The 18,723-nt window shown below is 38.9% G+C and overlaps 1 protein-coding gene across 4 annotated transcripts in view; it reads right to left on the bottom strand.

The window, feature by feature from the left end:
- Window positions 1-18,723, bottom strand: part of UNC5D (unc-5 netrin receptor D) — a 583,419-nt gene that overhangs the window by 102,888 nt on the left and 461,808 nt on the right. For 2 of the 4 annotated variants that reach the window (XM_017862255.1, XM_017862265.1), the window contains exons 5-7: window positions 11,994-12,174; window positions 10,972-11,139; window positions 9,011-9,175 (exon numbers count right to left, since the gene is read on the bottom strand). In XM_017862255.1, the coding sequence (XP_017717744.1) occupies window positions 9,011-9,175; window positions 10,972-11,139; window positions 11,994-12,174 (514 nt within the window). The remainder of the gene's footprint in view (window positions 1-9,010; window positions 9,176-10,971; window positions 11,140-11,993; window positions 12,175-18,723) is intronic. The other 2 variants (XM_017862274.1, XM_017862279.1) reach the window with 1 other exon arrangement.

Raw genomic sequence — 18,723 nt, forward strand, 5'->3', positions numbered from 1 at the left:
ATGCTGAACTAAGCTTTTAAGATTCAAAGAGAAAAGGTAGGGACATTAATCAGTTTGATATTTAAAAAAAATTGTCTTCAACAGGTCCATCCACACTCTACTCCCCAACCCTGAAGACTCACTCTCTCAAGTGTCTGTGTTCCCACAGCTTGTTTGCTCACATAAAATTAGTTAAGGCATATGGTAGGCCTCTTTAATTAAAAGATGCAAAAAATACAGTACCTTAGAGAAGATGGCTAGATAGTGGTTTAATTCCATCTCAGATAACAGTTCAGAAGTGGATGCATGGTCTGGTGAGCAGCTCTCCCATCTTCAGCATGAGGCTTCAGCATGAGTCCAGGTTGTTTTGTTGACTCTCTCTCTGCCTTGCCTATGAGCATCATAAGAACATGGAATTTTTATTTTATTTTTTTTTATTTTATTTTATTTTATTTTATTTTATTTTTAAGAGACAGAGTCTTGCTATGTTGCCCAGGTTGAAGTGCAGTGGCTATTTACAAGCACAGTCATGGTGCTCTATAGCCTTGAACTTGATCCTCCTGCCTCAGCCTCCAGAATAGGTGGGACTATATAGGTGTGAACAACCATGTATGACTTTGAGTTGTTTTTAACTGTTGGTTAGAATCATAAAATTTTAGAACTTCTTGGGACCTTATAGATCCCCTGGTCTGTCACCTTCTCAGGATCAAATCCTACCAGCTAAGCAGAGGAAGGACAGAAAATGGAGAGTAGTTCATTCAGCTACTTATCAGAAGTTCTAGGAAAGGATATTGATTCTTTTGTCTGACAGAAAGTTTAAGAGTCCTTGTGAACTGTTAGGGTTCCCCAAACTCTTTTGATAACTGACAGTATTTCTCAAATTACTGCTCAAAACTAGTTTGTATAAAGTATGTAATGAATGTATAAATAATGTCTTCTACAGATTTTAATGACAAGTACATTTTATTTTATTAGACACTATCTTAACTAGATATATTAGGAAAAGTTTTAATGAAATATAGAAAGTATTGCACTGTTGATACTCCTGCAGAACATGGAAAACTTTTTTTTCTGCTGCAAGAATTCCTTTATTAGAAAACTGGGCATGGTGGCTTATACCTGTAATCCTAGCACTTTGGGACCCTGAGGTGGGAGTATCACTTGAACCCAGGAGTTTGAGGCTGCAGTAAGCTATGATTGTGCCATTGAACTCCAGTTTGGGCAACAGAGTGAGATACTGTCTCAAACAAAACAAAACACCACACACATACACACACACACACACACTATCGTTATTGCTATTTTGTATAATAGAGTGCTTACTATGGAGGGAAAATGCTTTACTCAGATTAGTTTATCTTCTCACAAAGAACCCTTTGTAATTGATACTGTTATAATTTTTGTTTTATAGATGAGCAAATTTAAGCTTAGAGAAATTAAGACACTTGTTCAAAGTGTTCCTGCCCATAGTATTATAATCGGAATTCAAACTCAAACTGTCTCACTACAGAGCCCTGAGGCTCAACCTATCCTTCATTTAAGGGATGAATATTCACACCCAACAGGCTCAATTCATTCTTTTCTTCCAATTGTAGGTTCCTGTCTGTCCATTTTGAGTGGAGAACAGCTGGTTTCAACTCAGTCACAAAGGAGCTTTGAAGGCTATTTAGCCTGTGTTCTTAATGCCAGATAAATCCATGCCCAACATGGGCCAGTCTCACTGAAGCTCAACCTCTGTACCTTCCAACAGTCCCCAGTTCAGTGTTTCTCGGGAATATCATCTATAAAATTGTCTTTGTTATGGATTTGCACTCTCACTGATGATCGGGTTCTAAGGTTATAATTTAAGAAATGTTTTTAAGCTTTCTAATGGGTTTGTCTCCAGTTTACATCATCACAGGGACTCATACTTATGTGTTTGTTTAGTTTTCTTGGGGTTGTGTTATGTTTTACTTTGTTTTGCTTTCGTTTTTTCCCTCGCTAAGTAATATGATCTGGAGGTACATGCATCCTGCTCTCCAGCTGCCCAAATTCAGTTTTAGCACCCTTATTTACAGTGGAGGTGTTTTATTTTGATTTCTCTCATAAAATGAACAAAGTTAACAAGATGTGCTTGAGAGAAATCAACTTCCAGAGACTATGTTTCTGAAGTGCTACATAGGACTTCCTGTCCAATTTTGCCAAAAGAATGCAAGCATAGTGGAAAAATACATATTGAAATATGTTGTAGGAAAAAGTGGGTAGCAATGGGAAAATGTAGGTAGAAGGAGAGTTAAAGAGAGACAAGCAGAATAACTTCCTTCATTTCTATTAGCTGAGAAAGCAGTTCTTACCTAGGCTCTTCTGTCCTGGCTCTGTACCTGTGGCACAGATCCATGAGGAAATAGAAGATGATGGCAATAGAAAAAGTTTCCTGGATGACAAAAGGCATCTTAAGTATTTCAGACCTGGTTGGTAAGAAAGGTCACAGATTTTTAACAGCTTATGAAATACGCATCCATCATAAACCAATGGATGAATGCCAGTCTTCAATGAGAAGGGAGATCATGTTCAATGTTTTTTCTTTTCATTAACACAGCATAAAAATAGAAAAGTCAATAGTGGGTGGGTAACAAAGGGAGAAGTGTTATGGTAATTTGTTGCGTGCATTTTATTCTTGATCTTGTTTATGTCCAATCCACTCAGGATATGGCACTTGAGTGCAAGTGCCCATCAAGAGGCACAGAAATGACGGTTTTAGCTTTGTAAAAAAATTGTTTTTAAAGCCTTCACCAAGACACATGAATATTGCACTATCTCTGCTTTATTTTCTTTTTAATTAAGCACAACGGAAACGTCAGTCTGAGCCACTCCACTTGGTCTTGTTAAAGCTTGTTCCTCACTGGTCTTCATATTGGTGCCCATAATGGGAAAGTGTTTATTGGGGCATGGGGGAGAGATTGTTGCTAAGCTGCTAATGACACCATATGTGCCCAAATCTACATTCTAAGGACTCCTGTGGGTCTGCGATATTATGTTCACATTTGCTATGCAGTATATATGAAGGCAAATTCTGAATTAATCAATTGTTATGCAGAAAGCCAAGCTATTGAGTATCTCTAGGAAAAAGTCTTTATGTGAAAAGGAGCACCTACTATGTCCTATAAATTAAAAGTACTTGGGAGAATTAGCAAGCAGTAGGTTGCTTTGTGGCCACATAAAAATATACTGTGTTGGTATGTTATCTTGCTAATGCCATTTTCATTTCTTGACTTTAGAGAGTTTATGCTATAATTAAGCAATTGTGCTGTGTGGCTGGTTCAGCTGATTCTGAAATATGAACTTGTCTAACAAAAAGTCTAGATTGAATCAAGTATGATTTCTGACTCTGACCAAAGAAAGGAATTGATAGGTTTTGTTTTGGTAAAGGGACACTCATCCGTTATAATCCTATAAACAAAAGAGGTATTCCATAAAACCACTAGTACAGAAATAAGTTGTTTTAGATGCTAAGAGCTATCTCCAGGATGAAATTTCTCTGATTCAGTGCCCTAGGAAATACAGGGAAGGAACTCAGGTAATTACTGTAATGGATAACAATGAAGTTTAGAATGGTCCAAGAGAAAATGCTTAACAAAGCAAACATGTCTTTCCTGTGATTACAGGTTCACCTTTTCAGGTGCTTCCTCTAGGTCATTTAAGTAGATCATTCAACAGACAATGTGGTTAGATTATTAGATGTAGCTCCGGGATGTTTATTTGAACCTGCTATTGTGTAGATGTCTTTATCCTTGTTGGGGTTTCCTAACCATCAACTCAAACTTTTCTTATCACTGCAGCCATGAGAAGTGAAAACAAACCACTGTTTTACTGATATTTCCGTTTTTGAACTGCCAGTGTTGAACTGACCTATGTTATACCTTGACAAGAGGAATGGCTTAGCTATCAGGTAGCTAAGCCTTGGAGACTTCCTCTGTCTTTCAGGCCCGTGTGGCATTTCTCTAGCTTTGGTCTCACTACACATCTAGGTGCTAATCCCTTCTGAAGCAAACCCATTTAATTTTCTCAAGCCAGTGCCCTTAGTTTTATATCTCCTGGGGTAAAGAGAGAGGAAGCTGACTTCTGCTATTCCTCAGGATCAAACTAAACACCCTGTTATTTTCACCTTTCTCTTCCTGTCAATGAGGCACGCACAGCTTTTTTCTCTCTGGCTGTGATCTGAGAGCACAAAAGCAGCTATGTACATTAAGGAGAAAGACCAATGGTCAGGAAACCACCTGATTCTGGTGTTCTGATGGAACTACAAGTTCTTGTTTCTTGACAGTCATACCACATCATTACCTTTTTCCTCTAGAAAAGCAATACTCTAGTATAAAGGCACTGCATGTTTATGCTTGTAATTTAGATTTGTGGATTCACTGTTATTGCCAAAAAATTCTTAATCTGCTTTTTACCAGTCTTGGGGATTTACTTACTTTTTGATTTTTAAGCGACAGGGTCTCCCTTTGTCACCCAGGATGGAGTGCAGTAGAGCAATCATAGCTCACTGCAGCCTCGATCTCCTGGGCTCAAGTGATCCTTCTGCCTCAGCCTCCCGAATAGCTGGGACTACAGGTATGTACCACCACACTTGGCTCGTTTTTCATTTTTCTTTTGTAGAGACCAGGGTCTTGCTATGTTACCCAGGATAGTCTTGAACTCCTAGCCTCAAGTGATCTTCCCGGTCCCCCAAATGCTAGGATAACAGGCATAAGCCACTGTGCCAGCCGTATTTATTTTCTTGTTGAGAGCATCTAGGTATGGCCATCTGGGACAGGTAACATTAAGGTTCTGTGTTCTAGTCACAACTGACCAAGCAACAATAATACCCAAATATTAAAGTGATCATTCAGAGCTGGCAGCTTCATCTCTAGGAGAAATGCAACCCTCAGATACAACAAAGAAAAACCAGGTGTTTTGCTGAAGGCTAAATAAAATCAAAGACATGTAGGTCATCTAAGAGCCAAGAAATGCCATTGTGAATCCTCCACGAGAAGGCGGAAATTGAGGAATTGCTTTAGGGTCATGTTGAGTATCAAGGAAGAAAATCAGGATGAAGAAAATTCCCAAATTGTAATATGACCTAGATTCTTCAGTAAAGCTACTGCTCCATAAAGCTGTTGCCAAAATGTATTTTAATCAAAGCCAGCCTTCATTGGAGCTCTATCCTCAGAGCACAGCTATTTTCACCAAGAGCACTCTAACAGAGTACCAGTGAGAACCTCAGAGTGATGTTGGCATCATTTAATTGGATTACTGTTCATTGCTTCCTAAAGAGATAGTGAAGTGTTATTTTTATTTATTTATTCTTTGAGACAGGATCTAACTGTGTTGCCTCAGCTGGGCTGCAATTGCACGATCATGGCTCACGGCAGCTTCATCCTCACACCTCAGCTTCCAGAGAAGCTGGGACTACAGGCATAAGCCACCATGTCTGGCTTATATTTTTTTAATTTTTATTTTTTGTAGAGACAGGGTCTCACTATGTTGCCCAGGCTGATCTTGAACTCTTGGACTCAAGTGATCCTCCTGCCCTGGCCTCCCAAAATGTTGGGATTACAGGTGTGAGCCACCATGTCTGGTGTTACTCATTTTTGTTATATAGGTAGCCATTTTCTACTTAAAAGGACAGAAAACATCCTGGTGTTGTGCTCTTATGAACATACCCGTTTCCCACTGATATGAAAATATATCTCAATTACATCAATAATCTCATAGACTTCACACTTTCTCCTTCAAAAATCTTCATCACTATAGCCATCAAAAGCCTCTGATCATATTTGACAAATACACTAATATGCATACAATGAAGGCTAGAAAAAACATGCTGAAGTGAAAAAGGAAATGGAAGAATTTAATAGATTACATAGAAAGAAAAGGCTTATGTAGCATTTTCAACTCATGGGGGTATTTAACAGAGATCTTTTACACATCCCAAGCCTATCTTCCTAGCTATGTTATTTCCACTATAGGAAAGGATTGAGCTGTTTTAATTCCATAAAAGTACGTATGCATCCATGATGCATTTAATTTTATGTGCCAACTTGACTGGGCCATGGGTTGCCCAGATATCAAGTCATATATTATTCTAGATGGTTCTGTGAGGGTGTTTTTGGATGAGATTAACATTTAGATTCACAGACTGAAAAAAAGCAGATGGCCCTCCATAATGTGGGTGAGCTTCATCCAATCAGTTGAAGACCTAAATAGAACAAAAGACTGACCCTCCCGTGGGTAAGAGAGAATGCTCCTTCCTGATAGCCTTCCAACTAAAACACTGGCTCTTCCTACCTGACAGCCTTCTAACTGGGCCATCAGATGTTCCTGGTTCCACAGCAGCCTACCAACTTTTGGGCCTGAACTGGGACATGGGCTTTGCAGATTTTGGACTTGCCGGGCTTCAGAATCACATGAACCAATTTTCACAGTAAATATATTTAAATATCTCTGCATTGCACTCTTTCTCTATGTGTGTGCATATCCTATTGGTTCTGTTTCTCTGGAGAACCCTGTCTAACATAGCATCTCAGATTTCAGAGTTAGGATCGAGGCTTGCCAGTACACTCTCAGTGCTGATAAGTCTTTCAGCCTTAAACAGAACTCTTATTCAATTGATAAATGACAAGCTATTACAATGCAAATGCAAAAAAAATAATATTTGTGTGTTGGATAACAATTCTTTCTTCTATTAAGAGCTAACCATTATCTGTCTCCCATCAGTAATTCTCAGATTAAGTCTTAGTCAATTAAGATTGAAGCCTGATACCCACTGCTTTACCCCAAGTGCAAGTACAACCTGTGGTTGTTAGTGAAGGTTATTATTATGAATATAAAAATGTCAACCAGTAGCCAAATAGTTATATTGTCATGGTTCTTTAGAAGACATGAAATTCACCACCTAACTGTACTAATTTATAATCCTGGCCAAATATCTGGACATCCCATGGTTCAGTCCGGTTGACACATAAAATTGACCAGGTGTATATGTGCTTGTAAAATTCAAAAAACTTAGTTCTGTCCTTGAAGCCACTCATGGCCGTAGTTCAGGTAGTTGCTTTAAGCAGTTTATTGGCTTACTAAATGAACTCTTCCTATGGACATTGGCCATGTGTAGTTTTAGTGACACATGAGTGGTTTTCTAAGTGTTCTCCTTGTTCTCCTGTAGTGGAAATAAAAACAGTCACACCTCAAATGTGTGTATTAGAAAAACCTGGTGGTATTCAAAGAGAGGTGATAAGCACATTTCTTTAAATATCCTTCTACTGAGCTTGTGTTCAGATTCCTTACATTTAGGAAGGGGGAAGACTTTTTGAAGGTAGCAAATAGTTGGTATGCATTTATTACAGCGCATACTCAAACTACAACTGGTGGGTAGGTGGTCTTCCATTACAGCCCCCTGCATTGTATCTGATGCATGCGGGGTAATCAGTGCTTGTACTAACAAATAAAGGCTATCAGGAAGTGCTCAATGTACTAATCATTTTAATCGATGTATGAACCATACAGAATTAGTCTGAAAATACAACAGGTAGCAGGTGCCTGCCTTCAAGGGTATTCAGTCATACTAAGGCAGAAAAATAAAACCAACTTAGATATTTCCTCCATACTGTCATTTTCCCAAAGAAAATGTGATGCATCTCTCCGAGAAGATCACAAACTAGTAAGCTATGTGTGTGTATATATATATATATACACACACACACACATACACACACACACACACACACACACATATATATATATATATATATATTTTGCTAGATACTTTCCAAAGATATTTCCAAGAAGGCAACCAGTTCTAGAGAAATAAGTGCTGAGTCTTGTGTTTTTTAAATACCCCAGCAAAATCAATACACTTTGGTTCATCTGAGTGGGTGACTGGAGAAGAGATTCATACCAAGTGTGTACCTACTCTGTGCCATACAACATTCAAATATGTTATTTTATCATTTAGCCTTGACAATACTAAAAAAGTGGGTATCATATTTGGTAATTATAGTCAGAGAAGTTAAGAGATTAAGCAACTTGCCCAAAGAACACGAAGTAAATAAGGAAGAGCACCAAATGAAAACCTATTTCTCTTGAACTCTAGTTGACCCTCCCATGTCTTCTAACCCAGGCAGACAGTCCCTTGGTGATGGTAATAATGTAATCTCAGGAGTAAAGCAAAGACTTGGGAATTTTGAAACAAATGTTCTACTTGCTACTCCACCAGACCACTGTGATACAAAGCCACCCGTTTCCTCAGGTATCACTCTCCTTTCCCCGTAATTTTTTTTTTTTTTTTTTTTTTTTTTGAGACGGAGTCTCACTCTGTTGCCCAGGCTGGAGTGCAGTGGTGCAATCTCGGCTTGCTGCAAGCTCTGTCTCCCGGGTTCATGCCATTCTCCCGCCTCAGCCTCCCGAGTAGCTGGGACTACAGGTGCCCACCACCAAGCCCGGCTAATTTTTTATAGTTTTAATAGAGACGGGGTTTCACCACCAGGATGGTCTCGATCTCCTGACCTTGCGATCCGCCCACCTTGGCCTCCCAAAGTGCTGGGATTACAGGCGTGAGCCACCGCGCCCAGTCTATTTTTAAGATAACAGTCACAACACATGTTCCTTGCCACAGAATCCATGGTCTCTAAAGATGATTAAATGCTTTACTGTGCTTGCAAAATTCCTGGGGGGAAATATAACCACAGTGATCAGTATCCGAATTTCACCAAAATTAAAAATGGAAGCTTCTAAAAGTCTAAAATATTTTAACTTTTTTTCTACTCTTAAAATGTTATCAATTTAATAAATATACACCTAAACAGAATGCACAGTGATACAATATATGCATTTATACCATCTCTATTAAAAATGCATTTGTCTGCTTTTCTGCACTTTTTACCTAATTTATTTTTGTCGTTAGCAACTTGGCTTTCTGCTAACTTATTTAACCACATTAATGGCTGTAGCTTACTTTGAGTTGCATAAATAGTATTATGAACAAACACTGAAGATGTTAAACTGAAGGTGTTACCTAGGATGCAGAGACCATCTGTGCAGTTTTCAGATTCCTGGCTTAGACCTTCACAGAATTTGCCCCCATTTCTCGGGGGTGGTGCTGTGCACTCCCGGATCCGCAAATGTTCACACTCTGGGCTGCAGACGGACCATTCGCTCCACACTTCCCAGCTCCCATCCACTTCAAAGGCAAACAAAAGAAACCATTGTTAGAATGAATCAAGTAGCTGTCAGGAGACTCACCCCAGGACTGCTGTTGTTCTAGAGCTGGATTTTAAGGAAATAACCACCAAACAGAAACAAAAGAGCATACATATCCACTTATCTTCTCTCCATGGTTTCTTTCCTGAAGAGACAGGCTCACAAAAGCAGTGGTATAATACTCTTGCTATTTCAGGATGAGACCAATTACCAAATTGAGGCAAGCATTCATATTTCTAGCACCATTGGGTTGGCTAAAAATTTGTCATGACCTATTCTTTCCCAGTCTTTCATACCCAAGTGCATCTTAGGTGGACAGATAAACTGTGTGCAGTAACCACTGATAATCAGCCACTTTCTTAGGGGTTGACAGTTTAGAACAGAGTAGAATGAACTATCTTTAAGCCCTAGAAGCCCCTAAACAATATAAAGTTAAACCCAAATATATTGATAGTATTAAACTAAAACGGGTCAGTCAAACCCCAAGACACCAGGACTTATATAAATAGAATTTCTTGGGTCATGGACTGCTGCTGTATGTAGAAATGAACAAACTGAATTTAATTCCACTAAAAAGCAACCCTAGAGATCATGGCAGATGTCTGAGGCAATTGCCCTTTACCTCCTAGGAATAGTTCAACCATGCTTATGTAGGTTATTTAAGATACTGCAATTTTAAATCTAAAGCAATTAGTCAAGAATAGGGTAATATAAACAAATACTGAACTTGAAGCAAAATGTCTGAGCCCTTGTCTTGGATCTGCCAACTTATTCGCTGAGCAACCCTGGGCGAGTTACTTAGCCTCATTTTACCATGTCTGCCAACTGGGGATAGTAAAACTCACAACACAGGAGTAAATGACATTATGTATGTAAAAGCATCCTGCACAGTACCTGGCACATAGTAAGCACTCAATAAATGCTTATTGAACATAAGTCCAAAATGAAACTCCAAGAATATGCTTCTGGGAAGAGCCCTACCTTAAATTCGATTGCAACTAAATTAGCAATTTTATTATAAAGACATGAGGCTCTAGTTCAGTGTCCTTGGAGTTAATGTTCTGTAGTGCATGTGAGACCCAGGTCAATTTATTTCTCAGTGGGAGGATATGCGTTTCCTAAAGAAAGTCATCTTCCATCTCATCTATTTCTTGTTGTATAAATTGGGTTACAGCCAGTAAGAGACAAAGGAATTTATGAAAGCCATACTTGGTAAATGAAGTATCTCTTTTTACAGAAAGAAAGGCAAGCATAGACAAAATGTAAAATATAGACTGCTGTGACAGTGTACAGTCTCTATCAATTGTCTTATAAATAAATACAAAGCTAGAACTGATAAAGTTATTTGACTGATAACTAATGATAAAGAGTTAAACATCTGGTACCGTTCTTTTGTGCTTTAAGACAATTTATCTAATCCCTGCTAACTATTATACAAATACAGGCCACAAGATGGGAGAACCCAAGGAGAGAAGGGGATGGCTTAGCCCAACCAAATGCTGGCAGTATAACCAGACTTCATAGCAATTGGCTTATTGATGACAAATGTTCAGTATCATCTGAGTATTAAAAAATATGCCCCAAAACATCGCACCGTGGCATTTTACCCACGTTGCTGCCATGACAATGAGCTCTACATTAGCACCTTGGATAAAGGTTCTATTCTAAGAACTTGGGAGAGGGTGACTTTGGAAAAGAAGGTAACATTGATTGCTTCACACCAGCTTAATAGTGTTGGTGGATCAGAAGGGAAAAGGGAATCTGCATATATCTCACCAGGACAAAGAGAAGTGCAGGTTATTTTCTGCACTGACATTCCCTCACAAAAGGCCCCACCATTGAGAGGAGCTGGGTTGGTGCAGGTCCGGGAACGTTTCTGCCATCCTCTACCACAGCGAACATTGCAGGCTGACCACTCTGTCCAGGAAGACCAGCCTCCATTCACTGAGAGAGAAAAATGGGGAGGGGAGAAAAAAAGGAGAGAGGTTTTTACTGATTGCCTACTATGTGCAAGCCACTGTGCCAGGTGCTGTGAGTCAGGCATCCAGGGACCGAGAGACTGTGCAGCCCCCACTGGCTGCTCCATCATGAGACAACAGTGGGGTCACCTCATCCAGTCCTCAGCCTATTCATCTGAAATAGGAGGGACACAGAATTTGCCTTGCAAGGAAATTATAAGAAATAGAAAGAACTCATCAATAAATCTCTAAAGCACTTGAAAATCCAGAGTATAAGAAGAAAATATCAGCATTTGAATTTCTGACTTTAAGTGCTTCAAAAATCAATCCCAGGGCTCTTCTATTGTGGAAGGGAATGCCTTTACTTATATAGCTGGGAACTTCTTTTATATAATACCTGAGATATTCAGCAAATAGTATTGTTTGTTTTTGGAGAATTTTACATACCAGGGGAGAGATTACTTGACAGCAGGTCTAGGAAAAACTGGGGTGAGTGTTGGGTTTGAGAGGCATGGGAAGCAGAAGTTGCCCATCTCAATTCTTTTCAAATATAAACATAATGGAATAAAATAAACAGCTTTTTATTATTTTTAAAAGAGAGATTGGAAATGTCACTGACTATCACATGGAAGTGCAATATTGGAAGGAACAGCAAACACATTAATAGAAATAGTGATGTTTTTCGCCTGCCAGGTGGGGGAGGCAGGCTAGAGTGCTGCAGTGAATGAACCCCAAGGTCTTTGCAGCTCTCGACATTAAAAGTTTTAATAAAACATACATCCCTCTGCCTCTCTGCTTTCTGCCCTCCCTATCCATTTCTGGCCTTTGGGCTGGTCTTACCATAAACTACCACAGTGGCTGACAGGCTTCTCCTCTTAGCCACGATGTTGGCTGCCATGCAGGTGTAATTTCCTGAGTCCGAAAGCCGTGCCTGCCTGATGATCAGGTTATGGTCAGCCCTGGTGTCAATGTTCTCATCTTGTTCAGAGTCAATGGGCTCCTCATTTTTCAGCCATTCCACCTACAGGAAGAAAGGAATGTTTACGAGTCACTAAAAAAATCAGAACTCTTTTCTGGAATTGAAAGGTGAGCAGATTCGGGTGTGGGAGAGAGATGTATCTAAAATATAGAGCAACAGCAATGATTGGTTTCTTTATTCCATATCCTGTCCCTTTTGTTTGGTAAATTTGGTTATATTCAGGAAATGGATACTCAAGCTAATAAGCTGGGAGCAGGAAAAGAACACAAATATCCTACATTGACTTTGACCCATTTTCTAAAAATGCACTGGAGGAGAGAAAAGAGGTGACTGCAATTAGGCCATTTCATTTCATTACAACGTTCATGATGATGATGATATTTCAATAACTGGTCCAAAGTGGAGCTCAGAAAATCAACATATAAATGTAGAACTTGTATTTTGTGTTGAGAGGATATTACATTATTAGACAAGGTTTTAAGTCAAGATGCCTGAATTTAAACAAGTTTTGATAAAGGTTTGAGACTGTACTAAGGCTAAAGTAATACAGTTTTGAGCAATAATAAGCAGATTTAAATTTAAAGCTCAGTGTTCTGTAGATTTTGAGATAAGTTTCTTTGGTGAACATTTATGTAACTCCTCCAGTGATTGAACAGACATTTAGCACTTGGGTTAGGTAGCTGACACAGTTGAGGCCCAGCCCCTCTTCTGGAGAAGCTCACCTTCCCCATCCTCTGAACACAGACTACTCCCATTTCTGATGTGTTTTATCCTAGATGCTAAAGAACCTATTTTCTTCTTCCCAGTTTTATCTTGGTCCTGTCCTTGGTCTAAACTTCTCTTTCCTTGAACACAAAAGGAAGACACAGATGGAAGCCTTCTGCTCCCGGGATCCTCAATTTACTTCAAATGAAGATACACCACCCTGAGCACCTCTATTTCATCACATGCCACTTTCCTCTGATCTGTTATTTCCTTATTCACTCTCTACTTCCATATCTAAGCAACATCTCTACTCTCTAGTGCCCCTTGGTAGCACTAGACACATCTCTTGTTTGACAACCACCATTCAGTTCTAGTTATCAGCATAGGTAAAACACAGTAATTTAATGGACACATAAAAACTGACATTTATTACAGAAAGCAATGGCCATGATGACATCAAAGAGAAGTCACACAGGAGCATACACATCAGGGGCATTTCATCATACTCTGCGCAGCTAATTGAAAGCTGGTTTTAGAATAAGATATCTCATTTCATTTCTTAAGTCTAAAGAATTTTAATTTATCAACAATAAAGTGTCATCTGGGCCGGGCGTGGCAGCTCATGCCTGTAATCCCAGAACTTTGGGAGGCCGAGGTGGGCAGATCATGAGGTCAGGAGTTGTAGACCAGCTGACCAACACAGTGAAACCCTGTCTTTACTAAAATTATTAAAATTAGCCAGGTTGGTGGCATGTGCCTGTAATCCCAGATACTCAGGAGGCTGAGGCAGGAGAATCGCTTGAAACAGGGAGGCAGAGGTTGCAGTGACCTGAGAATGCACCACTGCACACCAGCCTGGGCAACAGAGCAAGACTCCTTCTCAAAACAAACGAACTAAAAAAAGTGTCATCTCTTCTATAATCATTTGGTTTAATAACGATTTGTCTTTGTAAAAAGGGATTTACCAGGGGAAGACATATAAGGATCCTTCCATACTTACCCCAAGTACCACCCCATGAATGAGAGCTTAAATACCCCAAATCATCACCATCCAAAACTTACTTTAGAAGAGGTTAATTTGAAGGAAAATGATACCAACTAGCACAAAGAAGAGATCTGAGAATTACAGTAAACGTAAAGAAAAGCTGTAGAGCCGAGTGGTAACAGACAATGAAGTAAAAATGCAAACCTCACTACCAAGTCCTGGGGTTTCTGATGGCACCAGCCTGGAAGGTACTAATGATGATCAGAGACAAAAAGTGTTGCTCTGTTTAACAAAGTAGGGCAATGGAACCAATTTTATAACACAGCTGTGTTATGACTACCAGCCTGTGACACAATGTCTTCCATTCACTACTACCATTGCCTATTTCAGAGCCATCCATTTGTTCCTCTGACAAATATCTAAACATTTCTTGAGTATCAGAGATTGTACTGAGAGCTAGGTAAAACTAGGTGAACAAAACCAAGATGGTCTCTTCTTTCACTGGATCTTACAATGAGTGGGTAAAATAGAAATAAGTAAATGGGTAAGTAAATCTACATTCTCACCAAAATATAAAAGTTGAGAGTCATATTGTCTCAATACAATGACTATAATAAATAAATTCCTTTTCCTTGAAAATTACCCAGGCTTGGGTATTTTGTTATGAGCAACAAGAAATGGATTAAGACCTCACCCTGCCATGATCTTCTTTCTGGGATTTTTGCAGTGGCTTCTTAACTAACTGGTCTGTCTGTGGCTTCTATTCTTGCCTTTACAGTTGATGTTAGGATGTAACCCTTACTGTAACGCCAACAGAATTAGGTCTTTTAAATTGCCATCAGTCCTGTATCACTGCAAGGAAGAAGTTGACCAGCTTAAAGCAGGTCTGGGAACTTTTTTGCTCTACCTCCACTCTCCTCCTAGGTCAGAAATTCAGGGGCAAATTGCCTGCTTTCTGATTAATTCCTTACATTTGCTATTTGTAGCATCTAGCAAGCACTTCTCCTATGTCCTCAGCTCAGCTGTCCTCTTCTTTCATACCTCTCCTCAAACAGTTGGTCAGGAAGTAGAGAAAGTCTGGCATTGACCCATAAATAAATTATTCATAGAGAGTAGATAGCCAGAGAGAGCCCTGTGGGCAGTGCTCCTGAAGACTGTAACTAAAGGAGTCCTAGCACCTGGAAATCAAGAAAAGCTATCCTAAAGGAATCTTGGCTCAGAGGAAAATTAAAGGTACAACCGTCAAGTAGAAACTTGCTTCAAATTGAAAACTTAAAGAAAAATAAAATCATGCACAAAAGAACGAGGCCAACAAACTAGGAAATTTTTTGCCATAAATTTGATAGATAAAGGTTAATAATATGAATGGTATGAGTACAAATAATATGAATGCTCAAACTTTCATTTAAGTTGATGACAAAAACCTATTCCAGTAAATCTGGCATCAAGATGAGTATGTAATACATGAAAAAAATATCCACAAAACACATAACAATTAAACAATTGAATATTATGTAGCACTAAGAATAAAGTCTAATAATTAATAAGTTAGAAGTTAGAGCAGTATGTTTCCTATCAAAGTAGTCAAGATTAAAATCTCTCTCTCAAACACACATGGAGTTTTTATTTTAGTGATTTGTTTGTTTTTTGTTGAGAGTGCAGACCAGAGAACATTTCACCTACTGTTTCATACCATGCTATGGACAACATATTGAATATTTGTCTCCTCCAAACAGCTTCAATATTTGTCTCCTCCAAAATTTATGTTGACATTTACTTCCAATGTGACAGGATTGAAAGGTGGGGCCTTTCAGAGGTGATTAGATCATGAGGACTCTCCCCTCATGAATGAATTAATGAATTAATTAATGAATTAATGGTTTATCATGGAAGGGAAACTGGTGGCTTCACAACAAGATGAGAGACCTGACCTGGAACATTTACCTGCTCAGCCCCTTTGCCAAGTGATGCCATATCTTGTGCCACCTCTGGACTCTGCAGAGTCCCCACCAGCAAGAAGGCTCTCACCAGACATAGCTCCTCAACCTTGGATTTCTCAGCCTCCAGAACCGTAAGAAATAAATTTCTTTCCCTTGAAAATTACCCAGTTTCAGGTATTTTGTTATGAGCAACAAGGAATGAACTAAGACACTGTACTACCATGATCTTCTTTCTGGGACTTTGGCAGTGGTTTCTTCACAAACTGGTCTGTCAGTGGCTTCTCTTCTGACCTCTACAGTTGATGTTCTACAAAGGGATGAGACCATGCCACTTTCCAGCTTGAGATCCTTCGGTGGCTTTGAATCTTAGAATGAAACCTCTAGGCTAACAAAATATCCTTATGTGGGGTCTAGCACCCTCTGTGAGTTAGCCATCTCAGAGCCTCAAGCTCACTCCACTTTAGCCCTGCTGTACTCCTTCCTGCCCTTTGAACTTTCTAAAGTTCAAAGCAAGTTGTAACCTCTCAGAGCCTTCATACCTACTGATTCCTCTGCCCTGAAGAACTCTCCCATAGGTGGTACCATGGCTCAATCCCACTTTGCATTTAAATCTTTCAGGTCAAATGCTATTTCCTCACAGAGGCCTTACCTAACAACCCTTTCAAAACCCCTTTCTGCTTTGATTTTCTTCCTAACGCTTACCTCCATTTGCTAGTCTTTTCTCCTTTTTTATTTTATTTTATTTTTTGAGACAATGTCTCAAAAGACTACTGCTGGAGCACAGTAGTGTGATCATAACTCACTGACCTTCCAGGCTCAAGCAATCCTCCCACCTCAGCCTCCTGACTAGCTGGGACTACAGGCACACCACCACACCGGGTTATTTTTATTTTTATTTTTTGTAGAGACAGGGTTTCACTATATCGCTCAGGCTGGTCCCGAACTTCTGGGCTCAAGCAATCCACCTCGGCCTCTTAAAGTGCTGGGATTACTGGCATGAATCACAGTGCCTGGTTCTATCTGATAGTCTTAAAGATAATTATATCATTTGCACTTGTCATTACGGGCTTAAGAATTTACCGAAAGAAAATATTAAGGGTGTAAGTTTAACAACAATAAATTATGTTTGACAGAAGAAAGAGAGAAAGAGAGAAAAAAGAGAGAGAAAAGAACAAAAAAGAGGAAAAAAGAAAGGATGCAAGGAGGAAAGAGAAAAAGCATGCCAAAGCTACATGACAAATAATGAAGCTTTAAAAAAATAAATTGGGACTCAACAATTGATTTAGTATTGAGTAGACGTTAAAAGTCTGGTATCAACTAGTAAAAACATAAAAAAGGGTCATAATACATGAAAGAGTGAATATATAAAATTATGTTTAGTGTTATCATAAATTTATAAAACAAAAACAATGATAAACATATGTATGCTTAACATAAACATTGGAAGAGAATACAGTGTTTAGAGAAGTCTTAACTGGGGTAATTATTCTTTTTTTCTGGTAGTTAATTATGGCAAATTCAAGGTAAAATCTTTCATAATCTAAAAACAAATTACTTTAGCTTAAAAAATCTCTTTTACTTATCATGTAGCACAGTGATTTTCAAATTTATATTTAGCTGCAGAATATTTCTTTAATTCAAAGCTTATCTGAAACCCAAAATGAAAAAGAGGATTAAAAAAGGGAAGATATTATGACTGATGCAGAAGCGAGGTATCTGAACTGCGGATGTGAGGGACCCTAACATGCATAAACTTGGTCATGCCAGGCCCACTGCACAACTCCAGAAGAGATGATTCACATCCTCCCTTGTCAATGTAAATGATGTGTGCTCAAGATGCTTGGTGCACAACCTGTGCTATCATACGAGCTGGTCCTGCTGTACGGTCTACCCCCAATCACTCACAGGCACTATGGACATATACTGTGGTCTGCTTCTAGGCCTTCCGAAATTATAGTTTGAAAAATATCGATAAGGTAAATAAAGTGTCCTAGGTATGAGTGTGTATCTGTCTATACACACACACACACATATGCACACACATATACATACACACACACACATATATATATATATACATACATACACACACACCCCCTATGAAAACCTGCTCTCATGGCTTTCTCATGGAAATGATAGGTAAGCATCAAATAACTTTTTACATATGTACAGATCCCAGCATATTAGCGCATATATATATATATATATACACACACACACACACATATATATACTGGTATACTTGATGTTTATGGTGTTATGACTGGGGTCCCTCAATCCAATTATGTCTATAAACAGTCAACATGGTAGACACTTAACTGTGGAACTGGTTTTTTATTCGTAACCTAATAGTTTATCCATTTAACTGATGGCAGGATCTTTATGAGGAAATCAGTTTGGTATTTTCTGGGCTTATAAAAGTGACAAATTGCGCTTTAATTTATGCTTTTGTCACTTAGAGAAACTTTAAAACATTTGTGATGAGCTAAGTGCTCCTAATGTAGAACAGTTTAATAAATAAAATAGGAAAAAAAATTCTCTACACCAGCAGTTGCAAACTGTAATGTTCCTGGGGGCCAGGGAGGTAACATAAATCAGTGAAGTGGTGCTGGGTACGAGACCTCCACGTGCACTGCTTGCATATTAAAGACAAGGGACTGTTCTTCGTTTCCACAGAGGAATGAGCTCACACTCATTTTTAAAAATGTGGCATTTTCTGTCTTTTTAGACAAAGGCATGGGTATTTTAAAAAATGATAGTGCAATGAAAATGACAATGAACTCATTTTGCTTAATAATCTCTTTTGCTTTTCATGTGTCACGGTGGTCTTTAATTTACAGAGTATGTATCTTTAGCATCAGAAATTATAGGAAAGTGATGACCGTGGCAAAATGTAGACTGCAAGACCCGTGTAAATGTGTGGCCACTAGTTAGGGTCAGACTATCATTACCATGAGAGAA

Source organism: Rhinopithecus bieti, unplaced genomic scaffold (assembly GCF_001698545.2).
Source record: "Rhinopithecus bieti isolate Rb0 unplaced genomic scaffold, ASM169854v2 scaffold_2524, whole genome shotgun sequence".
Classification (NCBI taxonomy): Eukaryota; Metazoa; Chordata; class Mammalia; order Primates; family Cercopithecidae; genus Rhinopithecus; species Rhinopithecus bieti.